At 42.7% G+C, this 12,581-nt stretch overlaps 1 protein-coding gene across 1 annotated transcript in view; it reads left to right on the top strand.

Moving 5' to 3' along the window:
• The window catches only part of LOC125887045 (copine-8-like), a 107,127-nt gene extending 95,226 nt beyond the window's left edge, over positions 1–11,901 (top strand). The window contains exons 18-21 of the mRNA XM_049573546.1: positions 2,133–2,235; positions 3,298–3,355; positions 4,074–4,147; positions 4,536–11,901. Coding sequence (XP_049429503.1) covers positions 2,133–2,235; positions 3,298–3,355; positions 4,074–4,147; positions 4,536–4,748 — 448 coding nt within the window. The 3' untranslated portion in view covers positions 4,749–11,901. The remainder of the gene's footprint in view (positions 1–2,132; positions 2,236–3,297; positions 3,356–4,073; positions 4,148–4,535) is intronic.
• Positions 11,902–12,581: the final 680 nt, after the last annotated feature.

Here is a 12,581-nt window from a genome sequence, read left to right as displayed (position 1 = left end):
TACTCAGTAAACATTCACACACACTCACACACTGATAAACAGCCACCAGGAACAATTTGGGTTTTGCGATCTATAAAAACAGAGTTGATGGAGAAACTTTGACCCATGCTGACCAACATTTTGGAGACAGGAAATTGGCAATGCAGATGGTGAGGTGGAGCCTGATTGTAGAAACTGTCAAATCTGTTTTGGTACACGCCATTTTTGGCTTTTGTCTAGTTTGTTCTTACTCACTGTTTTAAAAATGACACCAAAGGTCTCATATTATATTTTATATATAGGAAAGACACGGGTGGATAAACTCCAGGTTATAAAACGTGCATGGTAACTAAAAATAATGTACATCTACATGACTTTAATTCAATAAATTCAACAATATAACAGTGAATCAGAAATAACTGCCTCTCTGATAAGAGCATATTTCAAATAAAGGTCTGGCATCCTCTGCAGTAAAGGTAAATAAAGGCCCCGCCCACTATTAGAGAATTTACAGTATGCAGGAAATGTCAGTTACTGTGTACTATGAACACGACATTCATACTTGGCCCCTCCTCCCTTCACTGCTTAACGACACTGCAGGCTAATGTTGGAATGTTAAATTTGTTGTAATGGAAAATCCGCTACTGGAGCAGGCTAACTGAGCTAACTGCTGACACCTTCCTGTCCAACAGGAAACAGGACAACTCAGCGTCTCTCCCATGTCTTTTTCACTGCTCACCAGTGAAAGTGCAACTGAAAGCCAGATTCACTCTCGTTACCGAACACATGCTTTGCTCGCTTCGTGTTTCCTCTAACTGTATATGCATTATTGTAGCTTCCTTTTGGATGCTACGTACAGTATGGTTACTGGTTGCTATCTGTTTACAAAGTCCCACCTCACCTGCACGCTGTGCCCAGCAAAGTGTCAAACACAGCAAAATTATAAAATACAGGCAGAGGGTAGAGTCTCTGCAGATAAATACACCACCACACTGAGAGTGGGTCATATGTGGTCATTTAGAGCGATTACTTTAGTCTGTACATGTTTTTTAAGTATATACTTAATGCTTTCAATACCTAAAATATTAATTTTCACGATCAATAACTAGATTCTCATTTTACCTGGCGTACATTGTTCAGACTCAGCACTGATACTCGCTCTGTAATTGGACCATTTGTTCTGGATAAAATAGGATTGATTTCATTGATCACTGAGGGGCAATAATCTAATACAGGATGTTATGTGATGATTTAACTGCAGCAGTGATGTGGTTTGAGACAGGGGTGCAATGTTGTTCATTTAACAGGTCTATAAATTTGATGGGCTGGTGAGAAGGATAGAAATGGAATGAGGTCCTGAGTCTCTGATGTAGGTTGAGCTCCAGAAACACTGGATCCTACACTTCCCATAATGCAGCACTTTCTGTTTGTCTTTAAACTCTGAGCTTGTATAGAAAAAGAGTTTTACTTTTGAGCTGGAGCCAAAATAACAGTGTTGACATCCTCAGAGTTAATTTCTCTCAGACTTTATACAACTCCCGCAGAGTCACAGAAGACGTTTAACAACTGTTTCAAAGGTTGAGTCATCTTGAGTCTTCGTCCTCGTCGCCTGTTAGTTGGTCCTGATGTGTTAAATCAGTGGAGTGACCTTTTTAAATGAACACAGAGAGGTGGATCTCAGCAGAAGAGAAAAGTCAGAATATCTGTTTTAATGTTAATAAAGTGTTAAAGAAGTGTCAGTTTACTTTGGCTTTAACAAAGTTACAGCTTCCTGGATGAGAGCAGGTCCTGAACAACATCTGATCGTACGTTAACCCTTTAACTAATAAAGTTAAACTGAACAGAGACGAGCTGACTGTCGTCACTGATCACAGTCAGAGAAACAGATCAGCGTCTGACTGTACTGATCTGTTTAACTGATCTGTTAAACCAAGTTACTGACTCCCGTTAGACAGTAAAGTGTTTTAAATATCTTTGGTTTTTAGAACATACTTGTGTTCGGCCATGTTGTCGAGCTAACTGCTGTCTCTGTTAAGTAGCTGTCAGTTAGTCACACGCTCGAATATAATTAATTTCTTTTTCAGTCCATTGCGCCTGTGGACCTGTCGCTCATGTGACCTTTGACCCTGTGTCTCTCTCCTTCTTTGTCTCAGGTATGCTTCAGCGGTGACGGACGGCTCCCAGTACTTCATCCTGCTCATCATCTCTGACGGCGTCATCACAGACATGGCGCAGACCAAGGAGTCCATCGTCAATGTACAGTACCACATTTAGACTCAATTCATCTTCTCTGTGTTTCAGTGTTTAAACTTAAAGACATTATGAAGCTAAAAACCATCTCACCCAGCAACATGAACAGAAGGCAGTGACAGTATCAAGGAGGGCAGCGGTTGATGCTCTGTATGCTCGTATTCATTCAGTTAATTTACTGTAAAACATGTGAGGAGCCCCCGAGGGTTCAGCTCTGATTAAACCTCTAATGGAGACCCTAATCAACCAAAAAGCAAACATTATGAAGCTGTCCGTCTCCTTCAGTGCGTCTCTTTCCCCCTCTGCTCGTCTTCACTAATGAGGAAGAGTGGGCCTGGTCACCCCCTCCCCCCGATCCTTCGACGTTCAGCTCTAATAACTATGCTTTCTAATTAGAGAGATCACAGTTAATGTGTGTAATGATTTTTCATATATTTGGAGCCTCAGCGGCCTCCTCTCCTGCTGCCCCCCTCCCTCTCCCCCCTCCTCGCCGTTGTGTGATGTAATGTTATTGTAAAGTAAGATTCCACAGTAATTATTTACTCTCCTGCGGAGGATCCGTGCCCTTCATATCTCTAGCAATTTGGCCGTCGGTCTAATAACCAGGGGAAGTTATGAAACACTAAAAAAAGCCTTCATTCATCATTCATCACTCCGACTGTACTCTGCTGTCCCACTCGGCCAAGATTTAATAAACAATATTGCGATGCAGGGCAGAAGTTCAGCTGCGGCTCGGGGCAGAGGAAGATGTAAATGGGAGTCATTTTTAAGCTGTCAAGCTTTGGGAGATTTAGACAAAGTTGTAGATGCATGAAATTAGAAAACTCTGGCCGGACGAGAGGCTTTATGAAAGCGTCTGCAGAGGCCAGATGGATTTGGACAAACTCCGTCTGTCTCAACAATGGCATCGGATTTTGGCTATTGAGCTTCCTTTGTGTCGAATGTTAGCGTACACTTCGTCATTTTACTGACAGCCTGTGGTGTTTAAGATAGCACATGGTGAAAAGGACGGGTGCTGCTCCTTCCCCCTCTTTGATGAGCCTGTTTTGTCTCCTCCTCCCTTCACAGGCTGCATCTTTGCCCATGTCGATTATAATAGTTGGGGTTGGCCCAGCAGAGTTTGACGGTAAGCAGGGTGACGATCACGTGCACGCTTTATGTGGAGCTGTGTGGTATTTGCATGCAGTAATCCTTCGCCTTCATTCTGCTTCCTATCTCGCCTCCCACACGCTTCAGCCCTTCTTTTCTTCTCTCCTCCATTCTGCTCCCCCTTAATTTCCCTCCTCCTCCTCCTCCTCCTTCTCCTCCTCCTCCTCCTCCTCCTCCTCCTCTGAGGTTAAGTGGATGTGAGGATTCTCATTTGTCAGACCAGAGGTGGTGTATTTTCTGGCCCTGTCTCTTCTCACCTCTCCTCTGTGTGTTTGTCATGTTCACATTTACAGTTCAGTCCTCTGTAAAAACAAACTCACTCATGATGAGCAATGAGCTGCAGAGTCGACGGGATCTCACCAATTGTCACGCTTTATGAAGTCAGTGTGCACGGTTGCATGATGTCCCCGCGGTGCACATTGCCGCGCTCTGCTTACACACATTACAGCATGTTTTTCCCCTCCTTGTGCACGGCTGTGTGCCGCTCACGGCCCGCTGGCTTCACGCTCAGCGACGCAAATTCAGTGTACTCACGCCGCGTTTGGCATCGCCAACACACGGAGGAGATGTAACGCAGCGGCACGCTAATGGCTCCAGCAGATTCAAACACACACACTGTGTGTGTGGCGTGTTTGCTCTGACATGGCTGCTCCAGTTCTCCTGACAGGCCTTGACTGATGTGCTTCCCTCCTCAGAGATGATCGAGCTGGACGGGGACGAGGAGAGGATCTCGTCCCAAGGACGATACGCTGAGAGGGACATTGTTCAGGTACACACAGAAGAAGACGAAGACATGTCTTCAGAGACATGTGGGAGTTATGATTAATGGGACAAAGGTCACAGCGTCTGACCCCCTCCTGTCCTCCTGTCCTCCTCCTGCTGTCCTCCTGTCCTCAGTCTGCCGTCTCTCTGTCCTCCTCCTGCTGTCTCACTCCTCTAAACTACACCCACTGTCTCCTCTCCTCTCCTCTCCTCTCCTGTCCTTGCGCCCTCTCCTCTCCTCATCTTGTTTGTCTCCTCTCCTCATCTCCTCTACTCTCCTTGTCTCCTCCTCTGTCCTTGTTTTCTCCCCTCTTCTCACCTCGTTACTTATTTGTTCTTGTTTCCTCTCCTCTTATCACCTTGTCTCCTCACCTTGTCTCCTCTCCTCTCCACAGTTCGTTCCTTTCAGAGACTACATCGACCGGCGTGGAAACCACATCCTGAGCATGGCTCGCCTGGCGAAGGAAGTACTGGCAGAGATCCCGGACCAGTTCCTGTCCTACATGAGGACCCGAGGGATCAAACCAGGCCCCCTGCCGCCTCCTTACACCACCTGTCCTCCGCCGGCCATCCACCCGCTCCTCTGCAGACGGGTAAGCCGAATCTAAAGGCCGAGGCCTCGCTCCAACGCCGGCCAGCCAACTCTACTGGTCTCTCCTCTCCTCTCTCTGCTTCTTCTTCTTCCTACTCTTCACTGGAAGCTTCTGAGCACACGGCAACATCGGCCGCTCTCTCATGTTGCACTTTCGGAAACGTTTGGCCGCGAGCCGTGGGTGTGATGCGGAAAACCCCCGAGTGGGACGCTTTCACTTTTCCGAAGAAGGGACTTTTCCTGTAGTGGATGAAGGAGGGGGTATGAAGGGTCATGGTGGGGGTATGACATCACTACCCTCCACCAGGAAGTGTGAGCGGGACAGAAATGGACCACAGGAAGCTGTCAGACTGAAACTGGTCCAAACTGGGAACACTGTTCATCTGCTCTTTCTATTTCAACTTCCTCTTTCTCTCACAATATCTCAATATATAAATGTTTACAAGTTTGAGGACGAAGGTGGAGACGTTTTTTCAGGAGGACATTTTTACCACTTAATGTGAAAACCTTTCAGATTCCTATTTTTCGGCTGCAGAAACTGGAGGTTGTGACTTTGTACAAAAACGTTTTCGGCCCTGGCGCCGTGGTCTTCATTACAGAGTGTGTATGTTTTTTTTTTAATAAATGGAGCATGTGCTAGTTTAAGAGAAGCATGCACTGTTGTCCTGCACTCAGGGCTTTGTCCCTCCCACACAGCCCCCCCTCCCACCACCACCACCACTGCCATATTTCATTAAGAACAAACCCATCATCACCCACCTGAAATCTTCCCACGCTCCGACCTTCTGCTCCGTCCACCTGCCTTGACTCAAAAGGAGTCTGGTCCAATCAAATGCAGCAGGGACTTGAACCAGCCTTACTCTTACATTCACAGGCACCGTGTCCACCATGGGTTCTGGAAATGTGGATCTCCAAGCCCAGAAGTCAAAAACACACATCTCACTACCGAACCTGACTGTGTGTTAACGTTTTAGAGTCTCTTTATTTTCATGGAACATTCAGATGCATTTTTCTGTTCAGTTTGACGTCTCTCTACCTCTCACTTTGTTTAATATTGCCAAAAAAAAACCTGTTTGGTGTGTCGGTCTGTAGAGTTCACACTTTCACCTTCTCACATAGGATTCATAGAATATTTGCCAAACTGTAGGTTGAGAATCGAAGCACTTTGGTAGCTATCAGATCAGGTGACTCACACCTTAGTGTTAGAAACACACTGTGAATACGTGCACAGAAAAACAAACCAAAATGCAAAGATGCTTTTTGTTTTTATTAGCAGCTCCCTATCCTGATCAGAGGAGTGACTGTGAGCTCAGATTTCAGTTCCATGTTTTCCAACTATATTGTCACTAAAAGTAATAATCAGTCTGGTAGCAGGTCGCTAATCGCCTCCTTAAAGGAACAGTCGACAGAAACATTAATGATATCAGTACCAAACTCACCTCCTGAAGGCTTGAAGGTGGCTCTGAAGGCAGCAGCTGTTCTCACATCGGAATTACGACACTTAAAATGGATTCCACAGACGCTCACTCACCATTTTATAATCAATTCAATTAGATCTCTAAGTGTGATAGTCACCGACAGCTTTTTCTTCCAGATGGAGAAACAACTGAGCTCCTCAGAGTTTTATTAGTGGGACTGAGAATGTGTTATTTTCCTAAAAAATATGACAACAGAAAAATTACCTCCAAATTGACAATGTACATGTATGAAACTGACACAGCTGTACAGGTTGTGATAAAACGACTTTCAACGAATTTCTAAAACCCCGAAAACCTTTTTATTTTCTCAGTCAGCGTCTTCCCGTGGGCAGTGAGGTCAGAGACACTTCACAGGAGAGATTTCTGTGTATTTTGCTTTTGTCTGTGCTATCTTTGCTGGTTTGAGGTGGGCGGGGCTTAGCTTGGATAATGTAACGTCACATGCTTCCAAGCACCAACCACAGTTTAACAATGTTTGAATCAAATGCAGTGACAGTACTGTGGTTGCTTGTTTCGTCGGCTCTGTCAGTTAGATCTGATCAAACACTCAGTCCTGTTGAGGCAGATTAACTGAAAACTAAATGACCATGTCATTTGATCGTCAGGTTAACGAGATCACAGTTTCATGGTGAAAGTCAGTATTTAGAGAAGTGTGTAGCTGCAGAGCTGCAGGCCTGGACTCACCTCCTGCATCAGGCTCTTTCACATCCCAAGCTTGAAGAAGGAAGTCTGAAATTGTGTGAGCTCACTGGAGATGATCAGAAAGATAAGATAGCATGTGTTCTTTAGTTTGAATAAACCACACCCCCTCAACCACTAACACCAAGGAAACAACAATATTATGTATAAATGTAGAACGTTAGCTCATGAAACATTAAGCAGCAAAATAGTTGTATGAAGTGCTAACCTTAGCTAGCTATGCTTAGGTTGCTAAGGTGTTTACTAAGTAGCATATGTAGCTAATATTAGTACAACTTGCTGCTTAATGTCCCATGACCTCACTTTATACGTTACAGATATATTGGTATATTAGTTTGTATTGGTGTTACTGGTTGAGGAGGTGTGGCTTATTCAGACTGATGATAATTATCTTTTAAACACGCAATACGTTTATTCATTAGTGATAAGCACAACACATATGTTTAGTGTCACAGTGGCATTTGTGTAATATTGTAAACAAACTAACTGCGCTAACGACAGAAGAATGACTGATTTCAATCTACGACTTTGGCCTAATATGTTTTTTGGTTGCAATAACTTACTATGAACATTTTTATTTTTAATTAATTTAACTTTTATTATGATTATTTGTATGCCTCTGCCCTGGCACTATGTTTTTGGGTTGTCCATACATCCCAACCTTGTGAACTCTATTTCTCAAAAATTGCTCGAGGGAATTTTTTTTAAATTTGGCACAAACGTCCACTTCGATTGAAGAATAAACTGATAAGATTTTTATGGTCAAAGGTCACTGTGACCTCACAAAATATGTTTTGGCCCTAACCGAAGACTTCATATGCTATTTATGACAAAACTGAAAGGGAGACATTTTATATCCAAAAGGTCAAAGGTCAGCTTGACTGTGACATCGTCATGTTTTAACATCATATCTCAGGAACAGAAGGGGAGACATTTGGTCAGATACTGAATTGGTGACTCTAATCTTGAAACTGTGCTGATTGTATAGATCTTCTGTGTGTGAAGCATCCATGTTTTCACTGACATGGATGGAGACTGTCAGAGACACTGGACTGGTGGGCAGAGTCACACAACCACGGGGTGGGCTGGTGGGCGGAGTCATACAACCACGGGGGTGGTGGTTCTAGTTTTGTCTTGACACTGGGTCTCCATTAGAATCTACTGTAACTGTTGTGAATCCAAACTAACCACAGCTGCTGTCCTCTTTAAGTGAGTCAGCTACTTTACCTTCTCAAGCCTCCAGGTTGTGAGTATGTGACATTCATGACCTCGTTGTTTTAGATTTTTCCCCTAACGAATATGAAAACACTCAAACCCTAAACAGGTATTTGCACTGTCACTTTTAGGAAAGTTTCAGGGTGAAACTCAGATGCAACTTTTTGCTGTTTTGCCCATTAACGTGTACATGAAAACTTTACAGTGTGACTTTAAACGAAGCACAAAACATTTGCTTTTAGAGAAGCTCCAGCCGCCGTATCTCCTCATAACTCCTGTAAATGTGTGAAGAACAGCGTTTCTACATCCGACTCTGTGTTTTACAAACTATAGATCCTATCAGAACTTTTTAGGGCCCTATTCAGTCAAGGAATCAATGTAAGAGACGGTTTACAACATTTTTCTAAACGTACGCCTCAAATCATCTTGGCTGTTGACGCTTCATTAAAACTTATTAACTGCTTGTAAAACATTTTCTTAGACATTTATACACTGTACAAATTTTGCCTTTTTTTGTGTATTGGTGGATATAAACTTTATGTAATGCTGCTTCTCTACTGCTGATATACGTATTACATTTTATACTGAGGCCTGTAATCATATTTAAATCATGACTAACAGGCCTTATTCATGTTTATACATAAGTTATTCATATTTAAATCATGAACGACAGGCCTGTATTTTTTTATATAAGCAAATGGTTGGATAATAATGTCTGTTTCATGTGTGCCAGATGTTTAAAGTAGACCTGATGAACAAGTACACACTCTGTAGCAACAGTTTTCTGCCAAATTCAGAATCTCTTGTTAAGTGTAGCGTCTCATCGTTGGCTGAGACTCATTCCAGTAAAGCTGGTTATTCAGTTTGACTGAATAGGGTCCCTCAGCGTGGGGCCGGGGGGGTCTGGTAGGTTTTGTACTCTTCTGTATAGTTGTTTCATGGCGGGGCCCCCGCACGACAGCGGGGATGTTGAATTGCACAATGTAGCACTGGTGTCTGGTACCGGACTGGAGCAACACCAGACTGAACCAGATCCACCCAGATCAGGCTGGAACAGTCTTTTTATATGTACATATATATATCTCTATATCCTGTATATACTGTACGTATGATTTGTGGAGAGTTGACTTGCAGCGAACTGCCAGGACTCTGTGACTCTCCTCCTGAAACACAAGGCAGGGCCTTTCATTTATTCATCACGACACGATGTCAGCGTCATCTCACAGCCACGCTCTCGTATACACTGTACATCCAGGACATGTATTTGTATATGAAACATGCATGACACTTACATAACGAGGCTGGGGATGAGTGAAGATGAAGAGTTTCACGCTTGTTGTCTCAGAGAAACAGTCATTTCAGTGTCGTGATGTTTGATCTCAGTATTAACACTGTTAAAAGCAGAGTTTCTCAACCTTCTGTCCGGGAACACACATCACAGGATATCAAGCTCAGTGGGGTGTAAGATATTCTGTTCAAAAACTTGGACTCAATATGAAATGTGTGAAAACTAAAAAGCAATTGGTTCACAAAAATTTTAATTCCTGTCCATCCATCCATCCATCCATCCATTTTTATCCTCTTATCCGGGGCCCAGCCTGAGCAAAGTACCCCAGACCTTCCCGTAACTAGTGACACTTTCCATTTACAGAGCTTCCTAGCACTAAGAGTTGCTCCTCATGACAACAATCTAAGAAAATTCTTACAATTGTTACATTTTTTCAGAGCTCTCTGAGAGAGGTCTCATAATGTTTGTGAATGTTGTCGCTGATCAGATGTTGAACTACCTGAACTGACCCCTAAGGTTGCAGTAGTATGAGATTTTAATGGTATAACCATCTCAGAAAATATCGCAGTTTCACTGTATCGCAGTGCTACAAAATTCTAATTATTATCGGTCAGAATGATCCTTAAATGAATTAAGACAGAAGGGGTATTTTAGGTTAAACAAACATTTTATCACTAAAATTGAAACTTGAAACCATTTTGTTAATGGAAGTTTCTGTAAAAAGTTGAAAATAACACAAAGGGGAGATTTGCACTGCAATTAAATTTTTTTTTTCAGTATTAAAGATAAGCAAATGTACGCGGTATGGTCACTGTCAATTTTAGAATCAAGGTATTCCTCAAAACCAGTATATCACTGCAACCCTACTGGCTTCAGTCAACACGAAGGAGCAGCAGCTCTACTCCGAGGGAAACACTGGAGGGTGAATGTCCCCAAATTGTGACCTGTGACCTCAAAAACTAATGTTGTTGGTTGAATGATGAGTGACCTCTTTTAGTATTAAGCTGATGATTTCAGCTCAGATAAAAAACATTTACACATTTCTTACACTTTTTTATGTTTTTGTAAATGACAGAAACCAAATTCAGCCCTCGTATCTCTCTTTCTGCAGCCGCTCACTTTAACATGGAGAGAAATCTGAAGCCTGACGGGTCCAACATACCTGTGGATGCTACGCTATGATTGGACAGTTGCTGTACAGGGGAGGGGTTTAACAAACTGTCAATTTATTTAACAGAACATTTGAAACATTAAAAACAGATCAGCCCTGTGAGAGGTTGAGAAACTCTGTCCAGATGGCTACAAAGCCACAGAACACAGCTCCATGTCTGCCATATTATTCTGTGATGTGCAGTATAGATATGACAGCATGGAGATCTTTTCTCTGGCAAGCGTGGATTTGCCTTGAGGATGAGGACGAAAACGTGAACGCTGTTTGCACAGGATCTCAGTGGAAGTCTTAACATATACGGCTGGGTTTGTCACGTGTGGCTGCAACGTGTGAAGTCACTGTTCCTCTGAGGCTGCGTCAGTGTAGGAGTGACAATCAAAAGCATTGTGTAGGAGACTACAAGGCGAATAAACAAACAAATAAATAAAAACAGGCCTGTGCTTCTGATGGACAAACAAGCTTTAATGAAGTCGGCTCATACACCTCGCTGCCTCCCATCGCTCATCGTTCATCCATGTCACTCTGCCAAGGCGGTATCGTGTCAGCATGCCAGGCCATATGAACGCCCACGTAATCTTCACACATACAACATGAACGCTGTTTACTGTACCTTATAATATTAATAGGTGGTTTAACTGAATGCTCGTGATGAATATCCTGTTTTATTCTGATGTTTTTTTAATAGCATGCATTAAGTTTGCATGTGTAGATTTTTTTCTAACAGTGATGCATCGATGCGTTAAAAAAATAATTGTAATATGACATCTTTACATGTTATTCTGGAGTATTTTAGAAACTTTTTTGCCTTAAAAATCTCACTGATCAATCTTGGAATTGTGCAATGCCTTCAGATGTTTCTTTTGGAGACTGTTGTTTTTCTGTTTTGGTTCGCTTGTGCACAGCCACTCATCAGACATCATCTCACAGCATTGTTCTCTCAGCTCTCAGTGGTTGAAATGATGTGAATAAGAGGGAGAATGATTCCAACGGAGGGAAGGAAAGAAAAAACTGGGCTGTCTCGCTCTCAGCAAAGAGACAGAATCATTCAGCTGAGAATAATGCGGCCCAGCCTCCTAACAGCCATCTTTACTACAGAATGGTGTTTTATTATGCCACGATTCATCCACCCAAAATTCATCAGCTCTTATTTTTCATCAGCCCTCAGAGGAGTGATTCATGGCTTCTGCATGATGCTTGTGATTACACTAATCAAAATGATTTGTCCATTGAAACATAATAATGTATTTAAGATCAGTTACTGAGGTTAGTGATGTGTTAACAGACAGCACAGGTTTTACTCTTCTTATAGGAAATATGGAAGCCACTAAAGATCAATTTAAATGACTATTTCTGTAAGAATTGGAGTCTTTAAATAAATAAATATTCATATCAAACCTGTTTCTGTTGTTTCTGTCACTACAGGATGAAAAGACAACACCATGAACATGTCGGTCTGTACTGTGGTCTGTTTTAAAACACAGAAACCAACATTGTCTCCTGTTAGAGACGCTCTCCATGTTGATAGGCACCTTTCCTGTTCTGTTCAAACAGTAGCAGCACACTGGAATAGATGTACTTCACACTATTGCACCTTTAAAGTGTTCATCTGAAGATCTGAGACATTACAGCAGGATGACAGACCGTCCTGTTCCAGAGAAACCACAAGAAATGTGGCTGAGAAATGCAGCCTCTTTTGTATCTGAACTTTGAGGACAAAATCTGTGTCGTCTTTTGTAGCATCGGTATTCTGAAACCTAAAGCAGGACAAAGAATAAGACTTTCTTCCTGTCGACAAATGCCATAAACAGACCAAAATAAACAATGTGTCCATCTCTCATTACATCCCGACCCTGTCTGTGACAGCTGGTTCAGACTGAAGACGCTCATCTTTAGGTTCAAGTCACACATTTTAGTTTTATTTAGACAAAAACCTCACTAAACACCTGAACAAAAACTCTGTGGCACAGAGGACTGATCTCTGTCAGGCTTTGCAGCAGA

This window comes from Epinephelus fuscoguttatus, linkage group LG4 (genome assembly GCF_011397635.1).
Source record: "Epinephelus fuscoguttatus linkage group LG4, E.fuscoguttatus.final_Chr_v1".
NCBI classification, from domain to species: domain Eukaryota; kingdom Metazoa; phylum Chordata; class Actinopteri; order Perciformes; family Serranidae; genus Epinephelus; species Epinephelus fuscoguttatus.
Note: the sequence above shows the minus strand (reverse complement) of the source record. Positions and strands in the feature narration are given on the sequence as shown.